The sequence below is a fragment of the Leptonychotes weddellii genome, chromosome 7 (assembly GCF_054177405.1).
Source record: "Leptonychotes weddellii isolate Sample4059 chromosome 7, ASM5417740v2, whole genome shotgun sequence".
Taxonomy (NCBI): domain Eukaryota; kingdom Metazoa; phylum Chordata; class Mammalia; order Carnivora; family Phocidae; genus Leptonychotes; species Leptonychotes weddellii.
The window spans coordinates 53,287,485-53,308,506 of NC_138375.1; the positions used below are offsets into that span (position 1 = coordinate 53,287,485).

Genomic DNA, 21,022 nt, shown 5'->3' on the forward strand with positions numbered 1-21,022 from the left:
CACATAATGGCAGATATGAAATGAGTTCGCCGCTCATGTACTTTCCGCCAATACTACCACTGCTGCACAGGGCACGTACCCCCGTGCCAAGGACTGTATTACGGGCTGACGTGCAGTACTTCTGTTTTCACAACCACCCATGGACAATACTATAATTATCACACTGTTATAGATGAGAGAACTAGAGATGAAAGAGAGCAATTATTCTGCCCAAAGTCGCACAGCTAGTAGATGGTAGAGCTAGAACGTCATCCCAGGGCGACTCCAGGGAAGGGCCTGGCAAACACTGTAAAGGGCCAGAGAGCACATGTATCAGGCCTGGTGGGCCGTAAGTCACAACTCCTCAAGCCCGCCTTACGAGGACAGCCATAGACCATACCTACACAATAGGTGTGGGTGTGTTCCAATAAAACTTTATTTACGGAAATAAGTGGTAGGCAGATTTGGACCACCGGGCCTAGTTTGCTGACTGTGCTCTGGAATCTACCACGCCTGGGAGAGCCTGGAAGGATGGCAAAGAGATTCCTGAGTGTTTTTCATAGTTAGCTCTAACACACCGGGGGATGGGCTAAGACAGAGAGGTGAACTAGCCAGGGACAGAGGGTGGCAGATGGGGCACTTACATTTCGACGATGCCCTCTGGAAGGTTGGCGGGGATCTCAGTCAAGCCCTTCCCTCGACAGTCCACGATGTTATTGCTGCAAGTGCAGGCCGAGGGGCAGGAGAGGGAGTTGGCATTGCAGGATGGAGGTTCGGAGTGGGGGCCTGTGGGGCAGGAACACAGCGGTCAGTCACAGCAGGGTCAGGAGCCGCCCGGCCTTCTGTGCCTCTTCGCCACTTCCCAGCATCACCTCCTGGAAAGCTACCTGACATTTTCACCAGCTGACATGTCCCCTCATCTGGGAGACACAGCTGCCACTGGCCAAATATTGAGCCAAGAGGAGAGATTCTGACCTTGACCTGTTTCTGGATTGTTCCACCTGCTCTGTCATCCCATCATCCTCATCTTTCAGAGAAAGGGCTGCTCGCAGAGTCAATCCCACGTGAAAATACGCCACTGGAATGCACACTGCGTACACGGGGACTACATTCTCAGCCCAATGTTTGAATGAACACCCATGTTTTTTGGCTTTTATCCGGGGATTGGATGCTGAGTATAGACACATTTTCATTCTTTACTCTAGAGGCTAGAACTCACTCCTAAAACCAAGTGGGAGGAAAAAAGGCATCAGAATTTCATTATTTGGGGCATTGATGTTGTCCAAGTGTCATTAGCAGTGACATCATCCAAGGCATTTTCAAATAGCTTGTATGTCCAGAGAACATGCAAATAAAATCTACCTCATTAGAAAAAAAGGCAAATAAGCTTGGAGTCAGCTTTTAATTTTGAGGTGAGAACCGGTATGAATGTAAAGCAAAGTGGTAAAAAACCCAGGTAAATGGCATCTAAGGAGCTTATTTAGAAAGTCAAACATAGAGAAATACATATATTAGCAAACTAACTCAGAATTCAAAGGGTCACAAGAAGCAAATTCAAGGGGCGCCTGGGTGGCTCAGTTGTTAAGCATCTGCCTTCGGCTCAGGTCATGATCCCAGGTCCTGGGATGGAGCCCTGCATTGGACTCCCTGCTCTGAGGGAAATCTGCTTCTCCCTCTCCTGCTCCCCCTGCTTGTGTTCCCTCTCTCGCTGTGTCTTTCTGTCAAATAAATAAATAAAATCTTAAAAAAAAAAAAAAAAGTAAATTCAAATGTTTTCAAGACATAAAAGTTTTCATACTATCACTACTTCTTCAAAGTGAGATAAGAATCTCAAACCTGTGGTGAGTTTTCCAAATATGGACATTGTGGCCCAAAAGGTAGACCAACCCCAAAACCTCCTCAGGACCTTATCCCATGCCTGCTAGATCTAGTTCACAGGGATTATGTCAATGTCTTTCCAGACCCCCACCCCCAGAGCAGAGGGCCATGGGCTAAGAACAAGCTCAGACCAACTCTGCAGATCTCCTTGCTGCTCGGACATGGGAATTCTGGCTGGGAGCCCTTGGGTAGAGATTAAATATGAAACACAAAAACGTCTGCAGGGAAAAACTAATTTTGGTTTGGCCTCTGTTCACTGGAGAAGCTGAGTCTGGGAAGCCAGAGAGGGTCCAGCTACAGTGGTTGCATCAGAGGACCAAGGGGGCCTGCAGCAAATGCCTGTTTGGACACTGAGACTCAAAGCGGAAGTTTCCCTCTCCGCACTCGACAGTCCCTGTGCCTGGGGCAGGTCCTTCCGCAAGGGCTCAAAGGGATGCCAGTGGCTTGATCTGGAACATTTACCTTGCTGGAAAGTGCTAACCCAGTGATCAAAGATTCTTATTTCCCTTGGCCTCACCTCCTCTCTCTCTCCCTCATACACACACCAAATATTTAAAAATATCCTCCTAGCTGGGACATTTGAGAAAATATTCTTGTCTAGGGCCCAAGGACTTCAAACTCTCCAGTGTTGCACCAGCAGATCTCATGGAGACCATGAAAAATGCCAGAGAAATGATGACTTACACCAAAGTCCCCAACTGGAACATTCTCTGAGAGAAGGGATACGCACTTTGTTCCAAACTGGGAAAGTTTTCTATTTCTGAGGAAATGGCAATCCCAGAGACTCAGCCTATGGAAGCCGCAGATCAGGAATGAGAGTGCTACGGCTGTGGAGTCCCACTGGCTCAATTTGAATCCTGGTTCTGTTATTTCATCCTTATATCCCCGTGCCTCAGTTTCCCCCATCTGTGAAATGGGGGATGATGACAATACTTATTTCATAGCATGGTTTTGTTGTAAAGGCAAAGGAAGTGAACGCATGTAAAGTATTTAGAAGAATGCACGGCGCAAAGTCAGAGCTTAGTAATGTTAGTTGTTGTTATCACTACTATCAACGAGTCCAGCTCTGCCACCAATACCCCTCTGAGCTATTCTGCTACCATCTCAGTGAGTAAGGAGTTTGGACTGCATGACTCCTGAAGTCCTTTCTGGATGGAAAGGTTCATAACTCCTGGTCTTCAGAGGAATGGAAGCAGAAGGAGTAGGGCACCCAACAGCACCTGTCTGTCCTCTGCTCCACCTTGTTGCAGGTGGTCAAGAGGATCTACTGTGGGAAGAGCCCTGCCACACACACATACACACACACACACACACACACACATACACCCCGCCACATGCAAGAGAGGCTGGGAGTGGCAGGGCTTCAGATGTCAGGGCTTTTGAAGTGCAGATCATGCTCCCCAGAGAAAAATGCCAGGCCTGGCCCTCCACATCTGGGGGCAAAAGGTACCTAACAAAGTCAGGGTGAATTGCACACCCTGGGCACCTTCCTGTTTGGGCAATGTCAGGGGCTACACGGAAGGCTGAAGCCTTGCTCCTGTATTTCCATCCACTGAGGCAGAGGGTATCCGACGGTCGTCCTTCTTTTGACCTGTCAAAATATTACCCAGTTGGGGTGTGCCAGAAAGGGAAGTGGGGGAGAAAGACATTACAGTCAAGGGCTCATGTGGGCAATAAGAAGTTCTGCAATGGAGTTTTTCCCAAAAAGCCCCTTTTGACATCTATGCTGAAATTAAATCAGTTTCAACCAGACCCAGGTTGTAGTCTTGAACCCCTCTGGGGATGAGCTGGGTCTTTCAGAGGGTGGCTCTCAGTCTGTAGGCGGCATGTGCTACATTTCAAGGGATGTTGTCAAGATAAAAAAAGCCTTTGAGAAAGATTCCACAACCAGGTCACTAACAACACCTTTAATTACGCAGAGAGAAACAAAGGTAATTATAGCCTCTGTCAGCATCCTGAGCTGGCGGCTCCCCAGCCAGGCATTCACACATGGTGAGGGTGTTATCTTCTTGTTGAAATAAAACACTTCAGGTTTAAGATGGGATTGAAAGATGGGTTCATTTTCCCTGGAAACGTTCCCCTCCGATCAATGCCCGATGGACTGAGCCCACTTCCCTTTGAGCCTGTGAGTGCTGTGATGGCAGAAGTCCCTCCCCTTGGCTTTTTGTCTTTGGACAGACTGCGACTAGCATGTATATTCTACAAGGGCAGTGACCTGTTCTGTCTTATGTCCTGTTACATCCCCAGTGCCCAAAATAGGGCTGAAACACAAAACATGAACTCAGTAAATATATCTAGGGTGAGTGAAAGGATGAATACATGAATGAAATTGGTCTAGAAGCCTGGCAGAGTGGGGGCTGACTGTGACTAAGCTATGGGGGGCAGGGGCAATCCTTCTAGAAGGGCCCTGAGGGGAGGCCCCCTGAGTTCTGAGGGCCCTGGGCTCTGGTTGATAGGATCTGCCATACTGTGGAGGGACGGTGTGGCTACTGGGTGGATGGGACTTTCATGCCTGAAGCTCAGGTCTTTCTGCCAACAGCTCAGTGCCAGCAAAGGCCATCCGCCCGGTCCCCTGGGGCTCTCTCTGAGCCTCGCTCACCTGCACAGGTAAGGGTGTCCTAGGCACACTGCTTAGCTCTGTCAGCAAATCCCTCCCTCCCAGCCTTTCCTGTCCACATATATTGAGAGTGATGGGGGTGGTGCAGGTGACAGTGGATTTCCAAGGGGGACAGAGGGAGGAAACACCCACATTTCTACCCAGGAAATTCTAGGAGTACTGTACCAGCGTGAGAGGCAGAGAGGAACGGGAACAGTGTTTTGATCGGGGTGGAAAGAGTCTCCACCCATCTTTGAAGGGAGGGGACGATCTGGGCCCTGTGTCTGCCTACGGGCACGCGCGTGCTCCTGTTGCAGGAACACGTGCCCATGGGGCCCATGAATGTTCACTGTCCCCGAGCAAGCCTGCCTGCCGCTACCACCTCCTCCTCCTCTTGGCAAAGACTGCAGCTTCAATCAGAGTGTAGTGATTCACTAGCACACGGAACCCCTGTAATCCCTGTTCAGAGATGTGTCGTGATGAACTTGGAGGGCACGTGGACTTGCTCTTTGTTTTTAAATGGGTGCCCAAGCTATCCGCCCTGGGAACTCTTTCAGCGGGACGAAAATGTTGCTGCCCTGAGGTGAAAGGAAGTTCTCATCCAGAACAGGGAGACGGGGATGTGGGCCAAGTACCTGTCTGCCCTCGGGGCCTGTCTCCCCTTTCTGAATCACTACTTCAGCTCAAGAATTTCAATTTGGAACCAGAGCCACCTCTGTGCCACACAAGGAGCAAACAGAGATGTCCCACCTTCTGGTTCTCCTGACTCCCCAGACTGTGGCCTGATGTCTTTGGTCCAGTGCTCCAGGGCAGGGCAGAACGTGGGGCAACCAAGGTGCTGGCCCTTCCCTGCTCCTCCCTGAGTATCAGGGTGCTGATTCCCAGCAGGGGCGGGGGCCCGCAATGAGCACGAGGGCAGGAGTGCATCCCCAGCTAGCCCTGTCATAGGGAAGCGCCTGTGACGGCTGGCAGGGACAGCGATCACATCATCCTTTCTCTGCTGACTGCACCACACCCCGTCCAGTCTGAGAGAGGAGGAGGAGGGATGATTGGGGAGACTGGCTCCTGCCTGGCTGCCTCCTCAACTTTGTTCTTCTATTCGGCATCACGCCAAAAGTGGACAGTCCTAACTTGTGTGCCCAAATGAATGGGGCAAAGGTCATCAAACTTCAGACCTAAAAAGGGTCACGGAGATGGTGAGAAAACCATCCCTTGGAGGGAGAGTACTTGCCCAGGGACACAGTGGTGGCCAAACTGAGAATGACGTCATTCTCATAATAGCAGCTAACGCTTATGGAATATTTCCTATGTGCCCAATACTGCGTCAAGTGCTTTGCACACATGATCTTACTTGGTTCTCACAAAACCCCATGACGTAGGTTCTATTATTATTATTATTTCCATTATACTGATGAGGAAAGCGAAGAATAGGGAGGTCAAGCAAAGGGTTCAAGATCACGGAGCTAGTGAACAACAAAGTTCTAAAATTTGGTCCAGCGCTCTTTGTACCATCTCCTCTACCAAAAAGACACCCCAAATGCCTCTCTTTATTGCCGCGACATTGAAAACCACCAGGGCCTGGGAATCTGAGGAAGCTCAGGGGCCAAGACACAGACTGTGTAAGCTACGCTGGAGATGGGGGGACACTCTTGTTAGAGCTGTGTTTCTTTCTTTCTGTCTTTAAAGGGACTTCCACCCAGCAGAGTGCACAGAATTGAAAAATCCAATGGTCTTGTGAGCATGTGGAAATAAATTAATTCCAGCATTCAAATTAAGCATCCCTGTTGGCCTCTGGCCTTTCAAAAGCCAACAACAGACTGCAATGACAATGGGGTTTGAGCAATTATGATGAGAATATAAATGAACGTGATTTAAATACCAGAGGCATGATAATTTTAGGAATGGCTAAATAAACCTAATAATCTCATTCTTGCCATGTCCAATTATGGTGTTTTAATTAAAACCTCCTAAGGAGATGGGCGGCTAGTCATGGCTTACCTTAATTATCTTTATACTTAGTAACTAGTCCCAAATTAAAAAAAAAAAAAGAAAAAGAAGGGGAAAGTTTCTTGTTTCCAGGGAGATATGCCTCTTTCATTTTTAATAATAAATGAGAAAGGGTTTCTTGAGAGGCTTTTAGGAGCAACTATTGTTCTAGGCATTGGGGCACCTGAAAAATGTCTGACGTGAGCCCTTCGCACTAGAAGACAAGATTGATCTTCAGGAAAGGGTATCTCACGCTAAAAGGCTATGGGCAGGTAAGTGTGAAATAGGTGGACAAACCAATGAATACAAAGATGTTTAAATGAAAGAGATAACTGACTCAAGAGGTCAAATATTTAACTAATACCCTTGAATTACAAATTGTGACTAATAGAAACTTCTTCAGATTAAGGCACCAGAAGATTGATGCATGGAAGGTAAATCCTAGAGCTTAAACCCCAACATAAACCCTTTAGGTAAGGATGGGGAAAAAAAAACAAAACTTGCAACTCACATGAGTCGAGTAATGGCCAAAATAGAACCTTTTCTCTGGTCTGTTATCATGAGCTCAATAAAGTCCCAGTCCAGTTCAGGCAACAAGCGGCAGGGACCACAGACCCTTCTAGTCCTAGGGCCCTGACCCTCCTCTTGAAAACAAGAAAGGTTCGCAGAGGAATCCTCACAGCAGTAGCTGAAGGAAACCAAGCATTCCAGCTGTATACCGTAAAAAAACATTAATAAAAAATAAAATATAGTCTCACACCCTTTGAAAAATTCCCTGGTGTCTCCTTAGAGGAAGAAAATAAATACCTTCGATTGGAAGGGTAAGTTGACAGAGGAGATGAATTTTGTCAAAGTGCACTGCTAGCAAATTTCTGGGTTAGCTGGAATGATAAGGCGCCCATAGCCAGGGCTTCTGGGGAGAAGAGGCCTGGCTCCAGTCGGCTGGATTTAATTCACAGGGAGATAGCAGGGACCTGAACAGGCAGGGCCCTCCCAGGCTGAGTGAGATAAAGCTCTTTCCTGTCTCCGGAGTCATTTGTTTAGTGAATTTTTTGATATGGTTTAAGGGCTCAGGGAGGTTTTCTGATGCTTCCCTGTCAGGGGCCACTGGTGATGAAGCTACATGCAGGGACGGCTTAATTGGTACCCCATGCCTTTTTTTCTCCTGAGCAGATGACCTCTATCTTTACAGATATGTTCTTATTCCTGCCTTTCTCGACGGAAGTCCTCCTCTGGTGAGTTACTGGTGGAAGAGCTTGAACAAGGAGCACTGATGGTTTCGCAGTTTACAACCAGTGGGATCAGATTCATACCAAACTGCCTCACGCAGATGCCTTGTGGGCTCTGCCATGGGTGGAGCCTGCACCCTGCATGGTAGGGGTGGGGTGGGAAATGGTCAGTGCGTGAAAACAGCCCTCCTCGTTGACCTTCCGAGTGTGCACATGCGGAGTCTTGCTCCACCCAGCTTCCTGTGGCATCCCTTTAACACAGCCTCACGAACTGCCTTTAACAGTTATTAAAGAGGTCGAACCTTCTGGAGGGGGTGCTCCTCCTGCACCCCACTAAGATGGTGGTGCTTCCTTCCTCAGGGATATTCAATTCAGCCAACCATTATATCTGACTTAGACCTTTGCAGAAAGCAACCCCCTGCATAGTGTTCTGTTTTTAACCCATGAAAGCCTGGACAGCATCAAAGAATCCCTTCTGCAGAGGGGTTCCCACATACCACTCTCTTAAATTTCTACTACTTGGTGTGGGGGTGCAGATTAATAGCACATTCATGTCCGGAGTCTGTGGGCCAGATTCTTATGTCCTCAGAAAACACCTGGTTTCGTATTACAAATCATGAGGGATCACTGCAAGCCCTAGGCTTAATTGATATAAACAGGGGAGGTGATAGGGATGCTCCTATTTAACTGTTAACCCGCCGGCTGGATCTAGCCTTTTCAAAGCAGGGAGATTTGGGGCACGAGCACGTCCAAGACCTAGGAGGGTCAGCCTCACTCCCTGGGGTTTGGATCCTGACTGCGACTGGGTAAGCAAGTTGCCACTCCTTTGATGGGAAGGTGCTTTCCTGACGAAGTGGTATGTGTGTTCGTGCAGAGCATTAAGCCTGGCACCCACCTGTAATGATGTGTTTTAACATTCTCTCTAATTAGTTTTTCTCACTAGCTCTCGGATGACTCCTGCACTCTGTAATTATTTCTTTCACTGGCACTTATGCCGATATTGTACTCTTTGCCTAATAATTACTATAATTATAGTCAGTATATGTGAGTTGGGTGCCTGTGTGATAAACGGTTTTATTATATGTGTTTGACAGGAAGTGATTTCTAAGTGGGCGTCTATAGGAAATTATCAAGGTACTGCTCTGAGACATGTTAAAATGTTTTTGGATAATAAATAACTTGATGAAGTAGTAACATGACAAGAGAGAGGGGCAGGGGGCGAGATGAAGTTGAATTAAAAAAAAAAAATCTTCCATATTGCCAATGCTGCCTAAGAGCAGAAGGGGGCCGGTTTGCCCTGCTGGCTGGGTTGGGGCCCTGCAGCACACGTGGGGCTCAGGCTGCCTTCAATTCTGAAAACAGCAATGATCAAGAAATGTGAGGCACGCAGTCCCTCCCTGCCCACCCCAGCGCCGAGCTCCCTATCCTTCCTCCTTCCAGCAGGCTGACCCCCTAAGATCAGCCTTCAGAGGCCACTGAGCCCCCATTCTGGGACTGGGTTCCTGGAAATCGGGGACGCCTCTGTGAGAAACTCCTCAACTGAAAACTTTGTTTTTGAGGAAATTCAGGGATTAGTTCTACTTTGCCCCCAGAAAGAGAGAGTTGGTGGTAGTAGAGGGTGTCAATGAAAAGTAAAAACAAATAAGCAAACTTGGAACTGAGGACTGCATTTAAAAGCCACTACATCCTCTGGGAGAATCTTCTCGGGTCCCTCAGCCACCTCCCGTCCCTGGAGGTCTGCGTTGCCTTCCGTTCTGTGCACAGTTCTGTTTTCTGTACTACGCGGACAATCTGTGCTTCTATTACACTTCAATTACCCACAGATCAAACTCTTATGTTTGCTCAGCACATTTTGTGGGCCCACTAAACTATAATAATTATGCTCCACTTACTAGCTCTTACCAAGTGCTGTGTATTATGCTAAGTGCTTTCTATGCATTATTTCATTTAATCGTCCCACCCATCCCTAGAGTTATGTACTACGATTTTTCCATTTTGCAGACATGTGGTAACTTGCCAAAGTCACACACTACTAAGGGGCAGAGCGAGGGTTTCCAGCCAAGCAGGCTGACCCCACCACCTCCATTAACTTGTCTCTCAACTTCTATGAGCAATTAGGCAATAGGCATGTGTGTAGGAAACGCTAAACAATGTACTTAACACATGTTAAGTTTCTTAGCATCGATGGACGATGAAGCTTAACAGAAAGGGATTCATTACTTCCTTGAGCAGTTTCCTTTGCTAGATGACAAGAACTTCTTCCTCAGAACCCTTCAGGGCACCCCAGAGTCCAAGTGACTATGGAGTGCTGGGGAACATAGGAGATTCCATGCCCAGCTCTGGGCTGGGTGATGTCGGGGAGGGCTCGGCGGTGAGTGAGTCACAGTACAGACGAGAGAGGGGCCGGGCAGGCTCACCTGGGCACACGTACTCCTTCTTCTGCACATCTGCCACGTTGAAGCCCCTCAGGTGCACAGGAGCCATGCAGAGTGTGAACTGGCCAATAGTCCGCCGCTGTCGTAGCCAATCTGACAGCCAGGCCAGGTGGCAGTCACAGTGCAGGTGGTTGGAGTGCAGGCGCCTGGGAGAGCGGGGGACAGAGGTAAGATGTGGTCATAGCATGGAGTGAACAGAGCAGGCCAAACCTCTGAGCCCCTCGGCCCAGCGTGATAATCCTCAGGAGCCCAGGGAAGCATCTCCCTCTGCACTCGTGAGTTACCACGGGAGCCTCAGCCCTTTTACTGCCAAACCACAAACGACTGTTATCTTCACATGCAGGGCACATCCCACGGATGCCTCCGGCATTCCGAGCAAGTCCCCATTTCTTAATAGTAATGCCACTCTTTTTTTTTTCCCCACTCAAGAAAGCCTCAGCATGTAGGAGGAGGAAAGTGACATTATTAAAGCGATGGTTCAGATTCGAGTCAAACTTCCAAAGAGGTGACTTGGTTGCAAATTTCAGTACTATAGTAGCCTGGTCTCCAGATGGCTTGAAACAGCTCCTCACTCTCAACGCCTCAGTCTACAGTGGCACTGTGGCCAAGACCTGCCGTTGCCTTCACTCTTTCTCCTTCATTTCCTCCCTACAGTGAATGAACCCCTACAGGGAATGCTGGGGAGCTTGTATGCACTAGCCCAGGGAGCAGGGCATGCGGGGCAGTTTCCCTTTTGAAGGATGCATCTTCTCTCCACCCACCCCCCTTTAAATAAGGAGCTGCCCATCCCAGACTCCTGGAGCTCACAGCAATGTCTCCACAGCCCTCCTCTTCTTCTCAAGTTAAATTCCACCAGGTGTATTTGCTATTCTGGTTCAGGAAAGACCCCTAACCAGTTCCGGGACTCTTTGGCCTTTCCCCTCCAGTAGCTGTGATTCCAGATCAGTTTCTTGCCTCTGAGTGATTAAGAGTTGCTAGAGGGATCTGCATGTCCTACTTCTGAAAGGAATCCCATCTGGTTAAATGACTAGAATTTACTTTCCATTAATTGAGGGGCAAACTAAGGATACTTTCCATTAACGGGGCAGAGGGGGGGCAACCTAAGGATATCTAGGGGCTTCTACAGGTTCTTCCCCAAGGTTTCTCGATCAGGGGCTTCCACATTCCCCACAACCTTAGCTCATTGGAAGTGGTGGTAGATAAGCTGTAGTCTGATGGGTTTCTGATGCAAATTTCAAATGCCCAATCGTGGACATGCTAATCAGCCAGCGGTATCTTGGGACTTTCAAGTACTTGGTGTCAAGTCGGTTAATGCTGAGTGGGGGCCTGAAGCAGTGGCTTGGGCTACCTGCATGCCTGAAATGGAGAGCGTTGAAGGGCTCTTGACCTCACTCCACTGAGTATAAAGTCAGCATTGCTCAGCATCGCCCATGTGCGGCTCCCTTGGGGGCCGTGACGGCACAGCCTTCCTGCCATGGCCTGGGTGCAAAGCTCGGGCAGGCCAGGGCCACTGGGGGCCTCGACAGCCTCAGGGGGCCCCAGATCCCATCATATCTGACCAACTAAATGAGCCCATACCCATGTAGGAGGTAATTTTTTTTTTCTGCTAAAAAAAGTTTGAGAGGATTTTTATGATTTTGTTTCCAAATGATTAATTTTGATGTTGTGATGTTCTTTTGGATTTCAGAGTCAATACTTTAAAGTTGAACACGTTTTCAAGGGCTTCTAGGCCCAAGATACTGTGCCTATAATGGGCCCCAAGCGATTCTCCCCTTTGAGTTTCAAAGCTCAGACTCCTATGCTGCTTCCTCTTCATCCGGCACTTCAGAAAGAGGTGCCGCAGGCAGGAAAGCGTAGGGGGGCACGGTCCCAGGTTAGGGGAAGGACATGAAGGAGACGAGGGAATTCCTTTTCTATCCTGGGCCTTCTTGGGAAATTTCAGCATGAGTGAAAATGATCTGTTTCCTATCAGTGAGTTGGGGAGAAAGAGACAGACAGACAGACAGGAGGAAGAGAGAAGGTGGAGGGAGAGAAAGAGAGGAAGGGGAGGGAGAGAGAGAGAGAGAGAAGGATGGGGTGTTGGTTCTGTGGCCAGGAATAGACCCCTGGGTGTAAAGGCTGCCTAGGAAAATGGCGACAGTGACAAGTGACAGTCCTCGTGACAAGGTGGAGCAAAGGCAGGTTGCAGTGGTAACAGAGACTGAGGTGCTGGGGTACTTCTGTGTGCCGGGAGGGTCAGAGCCTTCTAATGAGAGTCTGGCTTCGATGAGGAAAGGTGGCTGCCTTCTCTGAAGTGACGTATGGAAGTTGAGTAAACAGGGATTCCTATGAAGCGCTGAGCATGTGCCCACAAGGTAGATCAATGTTGACAAATTCCCATCTGTTCCAATCAGGGGTAAGAGATCAGTGGAATGACAAAAGTGAGGTTTAAGTAAGTCAGATCCTTATTAAGCAGATTAATTTCTGGGAGAATGAAACTGTTGGAGGTTTTCCTTTTGGAAGATTACATTAGGTCGGTTCTTTCTCAATCCCTGCCAGCCAGCCCCAAGCTACCTTTCTTCCTTACCTTCCTACGGATGGTTCCTAACCTTTTGTCTGCCTTTGTGGGGGATTTCTCCCCTTCCAGGTGAGACCATGGGAAAGAGGTGACCAAAACTGACTTGGAAGCCACCTGAAGGCTCTTGTCAAAAGCCCAGGGCAGTGGATGGGCTCAGATCCTTCTACCCGCGACCCTCCTTGGAATTTTAGCCACCAGAAGTGCTGGCAGAGTTGAGCTGGGCAGACTCTTCCAAGCATCTGCCTTTCATATCATGTTTGGGAGATCAAATTGAGTAGTATCGTCCCAAATACGAATAATGAAAGGAAAGTAATCACACTGATCAGAAAACGTGAGCCTGGGCACTGCCAGGAGTATTCCTAATCTCCGTGAGTGAGAAGAAAAATTACTATTATTATTTTTTATGTTAGTCCCCATACCATATATTATTAGTTTTTGATGTAGTGTTCCATGATTCATTGTTTGTGTATAGGTGTTTCTACGCAAAGAAAAATTATTTTATTTACTTTTCATAATTTTGGTGAATTGGGATGGCAATGACCTGGGCGAAGGTGGCCTCCAGTGGCCCTTCAGCCAGGTGGCTGCTCTGGTTTCCCCTTCCTTGGCTCTTCTGCTTTTGTTTCTGCTGAATGGAAGGAGCTCAAGCTCTGATGTCAAACTGCGCCAATCTGACTTTGGCTCTGTGCTTTTCCGACTCTGACTTTGGGCAGTGATTTAACTCGGGGCCTCAGTGTTATGATCTATAAAATGGGGACTATTAATGGTGCCCCCTTCCCAGGGCTGTTGTGAGGACTGAAACGATTCATGAGAAGGGCTTAGCACAAGGCCCTGCACATTATTAGTCATTAAAGTAATGTCTGTGCTTATTACTGTCGCGAGGAGAATAGCCCCACGCTTCTGTCTCCTCCCAACCCACAGCCCTCCCTGTACAAGGTACCATTTCTTACTTAGACACCAAGGCATCAAGGTGCCTAGGTGTTTCCTGAATGTATTTCCGCAATCTTTCGCTGATGGAAACACCGTATTCCACGTTGGCAAAACCACCTTCATAGAAGATAAGGTGAATGAATACAAATGCCAATTTGTAAAAGGTGCCTTTTAGCCACAGGCGCTAAATTAAATTTCCAGCAAATCCTTTTAGAGAGGGTCAGTGTTCATTTTCTATAAAATGTGGCTTTCTGAATTAAATATAAAAGCTTTCCTTTAGAAATCCCATTTATGACTTCCTTCCTCTCTCCTCTTCCCCCCTTCCCCCACCACCAGTCTCCCCCACTCCCACTTTAATTACAGTGAAGGGGGATTAGTCAGTGCAAGTCTCTGGGGAGTTCTGTACAGAGCCGTCTCTGAAATTAAACTAAAGAGAAAGTGGCAGCAGGACGGAGCAAAGAGAACAGACGAGATTGACTGATTGATCTGAACTCATCAGCTGAGTGTTCGGGACCACAGGGAAGGATGACAACAGAAATGAGGAGAAGAAACTCTTTCACCCTCCTTTCTCACCCAAGGCAGCCAAACAAGGCACCTGAGAGCCAGACCCAGCTCCCGCCCCGGGACCCCATCCCGTGGACCCAGCCCAGTTTCTATTATTGCTGTTCCTAGATGGAGAACAGCAAGAGGGGAAGCCAGAATCACAGAGGGGCAGCCACAGGAACTGGACTGCGGGTTTCTGCAGGTGAGGGTCATTTTTCTTCTATTCAACCACCCCGTCTGGGGAGATGCAGGCCCTGCACTAGGAGGCTCGCTTTCAGCTTTCCTGGCCAGAAGCCCTGGGCACGCTCCTCTGCAGCTCATTTGTGGCTTGCCGTGGACTGTGAAGAGGTCTTTGAAGACCTCATGGTTTCTCCTTAAAACCCCATCACTGCACCAACCCACTTCAAAGGGGGAAGGCAAAGGACAGATTTTCTTGATGGAATTATGCTATCACGTGAGGGACTGAAGGAGAACTGGGGAGCAATGATGAACCCTGGACTCAGATGCTTCTTCATAGTAACTATGTACTTTCTATACTATACATAGTAACTAGCATTTGTTGAGTGCATCCCATGACAGTACTGCCAGCGTACCTCATTCTCACAGCTGTGAGACAAGCATTTATGAATTCACTGTCTTTACAGGGCAGACAGATGAAGAAACTTGCCCAGAGTAAGTGGCAGTCAGAGCTAGCCTTTACACTCAGGTCTGCTCAGGGAGCTCAGTGCTGTTTCTTTACACAGTGCCTCACTGCTCCTTGCTTCATTCCTTGCCCCCAAGGTAAGGTCACTTTCTCACTCATGCAGGGGTTCTCAAACGTTATGAGCATCAGAATCCCCCTGCGGGGCTTGTTACAACCTGAAGGCTAGCACCACTCCCAGAGATTTGGATTCCGTGGGTCTAATCTCATTCCATGATGCTGATGCTGCTGGTCCAGGGACCCAACTTTGGGAACCACTGCTCTAAGGACTTTTAAATCTCTGTGGATTCCATGTTGCTCAGGGGCCACTGATTAGCTGGCTGGTTGCTTAGAACTTTCAGTCCAGATTTCTGGATAGAGTGATGATAACAGTAACAGTATCATTCATCATCTACTCCGTGGCCCTCCACATATCTCATCTCATCCAGTCCTCCCCAGCACCCCCATTGACAGAGGAGGGAACAGAGGTCCCAGAGCTAACAAAGGGCACAGCAGGCATTCCAGCCCTTTGCCTTGGCCCTATGTGTATTTAGCTGAAAGCTCTTGGGGGCTGGCTCTCCACTTCTACTGTAATGCAAACACTAATGAAGTTCCACCAACACAAGAAAACCATCCCTATGAACCCCTTTGGAAAGCCCAAGAGTCCATTTGCAGAGAAACTTACAAAAGGCTTTCTGGTTGAGAGGAGAGGGGAACTCCCCAGGTAATAAAGGCACTGGGGCTGCTCTCGGTATGGGGTGTTGTGGGGAGATTTGCTTTCTGAGTACACAGAAAAGGAAGGCTGGAGCCTACCCCAGAATTAAAGGTCAAGAACAAGTTCCTGCATTCTATCAGAATATCATCAAGGGAGCAGGGGAGTGTGTTGGGTGTGGGCTGGGAGGATGGAGAGAAGGCGGGACTAAGGCTCCCACTCTGCCACGGCACACAGAGGGGAAAACATGACCATGGCACCATGATAGAACTGCCAATGGCAGGTGACATCAGCTCAGGAAATAGTGAGTCATTATGTCTCAGCTGTCCATGCTCTGTGACAATGTACCACTAATAAACTTTTCCATCAAGGTGGAACACACAAAGACGAATTCCCCCATCCCAGGCTAAAGAGAAGTGAGTCTGTCCACCGTGGAATGGGGGTTGAGAACCATGGATGGCCCTGTGAAGCTTCTCCCTCATCTGGGGCTCACCAGCACCTTAGTCAGTGGTGGAAGGAGGCAGGGTTTGCTCTAGGACCCACGTGCAGAGCCAGCACAACAGGTTTCACAGGTCAGAGCATGGCACACGGGGCTGAGCGTGGCAGGGAGCAGGTGGGGCAGAAGCAGGGACCTTTACTCACAGAGTTCGAATCTTCGGCATGTGGTTGAAGCTCGTGACCAGGATACGGCTAATGTTGTTGTTGTTGAGGGTGCTGTGAAGGTAGAGGGAAAAGGGAAATGGTTAACAAGGAAGTAGCATGGGTGGGGGGAGGGCAGCACCAAGATGTTTCTGGAAGTGGGGGAGGGATAGGTGCGACTGCCAAAAGGATCATAAATCAATAGCTATGGGGCAGCTGGAGACAAGGGGGCAGATCTCCAGATGGTAAGAGAATCCCTGATTCTTTTTCTTCAGGCAGCTCTTTCATCCCCTCTGCTGCCCTCTCAGTACTCACAGACCCACCTGCAGCAATGATTATCACTTCCTGAATCCTACTATGTGCTGGGTGCCTCACTATGACATCTCTAATTCTCACAACCACCACAGTGTCCGTTATATATTACCGTCCTCATTTTTTGAGAGAAGAAAACAGATACGGGTCATTTTGGTTAGTAACACACATCCCTGCTAGGTAGGCATTATCCTCGTGCTACAGATGGGGAAGCGGAGCTCCGGAGAGGGGAAGGAATTCTCCCAGGGACCCCTGGCTGCTGAGCTTGGGAGATGGGACTTGAATCTAGCACTATCTTGTTTCAATTTCCCTGCTCTGCCCATTGCCCATACTGCCGAACACAGGGTGCTACATGGACAGTTTATTCTGGAAGTATGTTCTCCCTAGCTCACCCCCTCTTACCTTCCCATGGGCCCCCACTGGCCAAGGAAGAAGCCTTTCTTTGGAAGCCTTCACTGGTTAAGCAGACTTCTTTTGTCCTTGGCTCTTGGTAATCATATTACCTTTCTCTTAAAATGCCCTCCAACGTTTTCTATCCTGTGCATTACTACGGCCCCATGACCTGGTCCATATCCGATTCACATTGAGTCTTATATACCCTACTTGTTTGATCTTGGGCAAATTATCAGCATCTCTCAACCACAGGTTCTTCATTGGCAGAAGGAGGCAGGTAATGGTACCTACCTCACGGGCTGGTAAAGGGCTTAGCGTGCAGTATAAACTCAGTAATGGAGGCTACCATTTTACTGACACTGGTGGAGTCCTGTCCTGGTCATTCCTGTTTCCCCCAACCCCAACCTCCATAGAAGTGGAAATACAGCGTCATCCAGCACAGTGGCCCCCATACCCACTGCACCCAAGGGGCCTGCAGAGATTCTCCACAACAGGAGGAGTCCAGTGACTATACCCCGCCTTGCCCCAGGCTATCCCTGCAACTCCCCAGGGCCTACTTAGCATTTGTTTGGCTAATAAGTCCAGAAGGAAATCTGTTTACCTAAAGACATAGAACCTAATACTTGTCCCTCCCTCCTCCCATATTTACCACACGTCCAACCATTTTAGGCATAGGGGATGGTAAAGAGGAATGCGCAGACCACGTCTGTGTGGACTGCTTCTGCCTCCTCCATACTTTACCAATGTTCCTGTGCAGACACTTGGCATTTTATGAAGTTGAAGCCACGTAACTGTTCTGTGTCGTATGGCTTATCTTTTCTAAGAAGTGTGTGTTAACCCATCCTATCTCCCCACACCCAGGTAGCCTTCAGAATATCTCATCTGACAAGGCTGAAGAATCTGCCCCTTCACTTCCTTGGCAGGAAGCTTCCTGGGTGTGGGGACTATGCGCCCCCAGTCGTCCATTGGATGAGGAATGCCTCTGGGGCCAAAACGATGCCTTTGTTTCCCTATCTGTCCCAGAGTTCTAGGCTCCACACTTTGGGGGTACCTCGTTAGGGTCATTGCCTCACTACCAGACAACAATCTGACCATCTTCCTCTCTCAAAGGCAAAGAGCAAGAACCCTTTGCAGAGAAGAGGCCTCCTTCCAAGCATGCCCGGCCACTCACATCAGGTTGAGTTCACAGCCAGCCCTAATTTGAGCTGAATACACAGTGCAGTTATATGCAGGGCTCGGCCATAACTGCATCCGGCAGGAGTCCGGCAGCAATGACTTATTAATGTATTACTACACTGATATTTAAATGTGAGCTGTAATGAGGGCTATAAAACATTTACGATAATAGCAATTATTCTAGAACCAAAATGACTAAACACGGTATTCAGACTTTCCTGATTTGCTGTGTGGGGCTGGCCAGCCCAGGGATGACAGAGGGCTGGTGACCTCTTGGATGCCAACTTCCATGGCAGCTACAGGTTTTGTTTCCCTGATAAACCCCGATTTATTTGCGCTTCAGTCTCCGTGGCTTGTGCCCATGCATGGAGTACGGTGCTCTGTCTGTTGCTTGCACCCCTCAGTAGCGGGCTACCAATGGAGTTGGTGGTTGTATAACCCCCCCACGGTGGAGCAGCGCTGGGGAGCATGTGCCTGGAAGGCAGAGACCGGGTTCAGATTCTGGCTCTGTCACTTGCAGCCCGTGCAACCGTGAGTAAGTTATCTTAATCTCATTAGGTTTCCTCCCTCAACATGGAGATCATAATGGCACCAATCTCAGAGCTTTGGTGGCGATTTAATGCGATGATACTAATAATTGCCACATTAGCTGAGAGCTTACTGTGTGCCAGGCAGGCACTGGGGCTGAGGGTTCTACTTGTACCATCTCATTGCTGCAAACACTATGAGACAGGCACTTTTGTGATCACCTCCATTTCATGGATGAAGCAAGCCCGACTCCAGGAATGACACCTGGATTGGTTGTCTCCTGCTACAATAACAGATTACTAAAAATTTTGTGACTTCAAGCAACACACAGTCTGGAGGTCAGAAGTGTAACGTGGGTTCATGGGACCACTTCTCTTCTGGCGGCATCAGGAGAATGTTTCATTGTCCTTTGCTGCTTGTCCTCAGCCTGTGGTCCCTTCCTGCAGTACTCCGACCTCCTGCTTCTGTGGTCACATCTCCCACTGTTCACTGTGACCCACCTCCCTGTAATGAGGAGCCTCATGAGGACATTTAGAGCCTAACTGAATAATCCAGGATAACCTGCCCATCTCAGGATCTTTTAGTTACATCTACCAAGTCCCTTTTGTCATAAAAGGTAATATTCCTAAGTTCCTGGGATGAGGATGTGGACATTTTTTTTTTGGACAGAGGGGCCTTATCCAATCAACCACCATGCCCTGAAACAAAGCACACTTGTGAGCACACAGCCTGGCTCGCGCGCAACGCTCAGGAGGACTTAGCTGTTATTTTAGCTTGTGTTTCTTTAGTCTTTTATGGTTTACAATATGCTTTCGCGTTCACCTCATCTGGTATTTGTAGAACTCTGAGGTTGGGATTCTTATGCCCATCTTACAGATGAGCGATAGGAGGCTATGACGCTCAGGGTAGCTCATGAGCTCCTGGAGGATTCAGGAATCACTGTTCTTTCTTTAAACCATAATTTCTCCCAACTTACCCACTGCCTCCTGTTTTCAGGGCCAGTTTGTTACCCCAGCATGGATGTTCTCTGTCATGGCCACCCTGGCATCCGAAGCTAGAAAGAACTGCACAAGTGTCTCTTGTTCTATAAACTTCCTTGAAAATTAACCAACAGGAAAATAAACGGTTGGGTCTGACGATGACCCGCCACTGGATGGCTGGTCCAGACTAAGCTGTGGGGTACTCATCAGCTTGTTTTATTTACCTCCATCTCCTGGAGGGGTTCTGCCAGTTCCACAGTCTAGCTTCAACCTCACAGCTCTGCTCCTTTGGAGATACTTTGAGAAAATATACTTTACCCCAAGTCACCCAGGCTGGAGGTTTTTCCCCAAATAAATGCTCCCAATTCAGCTTTTTCCATCAGGTATCAAGATCAAGCTCAGGGTCAAATTAATTCTATAAGACTTCAGAACTACTCTGCCCTCCCCCCACACTTTTGCACCATCACAAGCAACTACATGGGCATTTCAGTATAAACCAGAAATAAAGCCATCCCCCCCCCCATGAGATTTAACAACTGAACCACCCAGACGCCCCCCCACTCCATGAGATTTAAAGACAGTCTGCCTACCTCCCATTTCTCTTTTGTAAAACCCTTACCTGTTATACTGTATTTATATGGAGACTAAGGGTGACCTATATACTGTGCAATCACTCTTCTGTTTTGTCATAATCAGAACATAAATGTTTAATGAAAAAGGATCATTTTGCATATTAAAATGATCCATGCCATGTGGATAATGCTATTTCTACCAATGGATCCCATTCTCTCTCTCAGTTGTGAGCACTAGAAGGAGGGCATTAACCTTTTTTCCCCAGGGCACTGAGGGATTAGTGGACTTATTGCTCCTGGGGAGCACCGATAGAACCTTGGTACCCTGAAAAAATCTGCTTGTGCTCCTCAGCTAAATACTGTGCTACTGTGGCAAGACCAGGGCTCCCCGGTACTGAAGAACGCACGAGGAAGTTGTGCACATATGGGTCCGTTCCAGTGGGTGACAGACTACTGCCCACAAGTCAAATCCCATCCAGTACAGCCTGTTTTTGTAAATAAGGTCATACCCACCCGTTTATGTATTGTTCGTGGCCCCTGCTTCTCGGTTATAACAGCTGAGTAGCCGTGACAGAGACCACAGGGCTAGCCCTAGCCTAAAATAGTGACATCTGCCTTTTTATAGAAAATGTTTGCCGATCCCGCTTGCTCTAGAACTGGGAAGCTTCAGTCTTGCATTTGTCAGTAATGACCTGTGATGTGCTGGGCAAGCGGATGAGGGGATGAGGTCAGAAGCTCTCAAAACATGGGTAGGAAAACCCAAATAGCCACTGGTAGGGCTGGGACTCAAAAGCAGGGGATCTAACTCTAGAATCCACACTGCTGGCCCGCATCACAGGCCCACCTGGAAGATGGGTCCCACTCTTCCAGAACCTACAATGCTGTGATGAGATCAGAGCCA

At 48.4% G+C, this 21,022-nt stretch overlaps 1 protein-coding gene across 2 annotated transcripts in view; it reads right to left on the minus strand.

The window, feature by feature from the left end:
• Nucleotides 1–21,022, minus strand: part of SLIT3 (slit guidance ligand 3) — a 592,271-nt gene that overhangs the window by 121,226 nt on the left and 450,023 nt on the right. For both annotated transcript variants that reach the window (XM_081826287.1, XM_081826286.1), the window contains exons 7-9: nt 16,164–16,235; nt 10,086–10,249; nt 624–765 (exon numbers count right to left, since the gene is read on the minus strand). In XM_081826287.1, the coding sequence (XP_081682413.1) occupies nt 624–765; nt 10,086–10,249; nt 16,164–16,235 (378 nt within the window). The remainder of the gene's footprint in view (nt 1–623; nt 766–10,085; nt 10,250–16,163; nt 16,236–21,022) is intronic.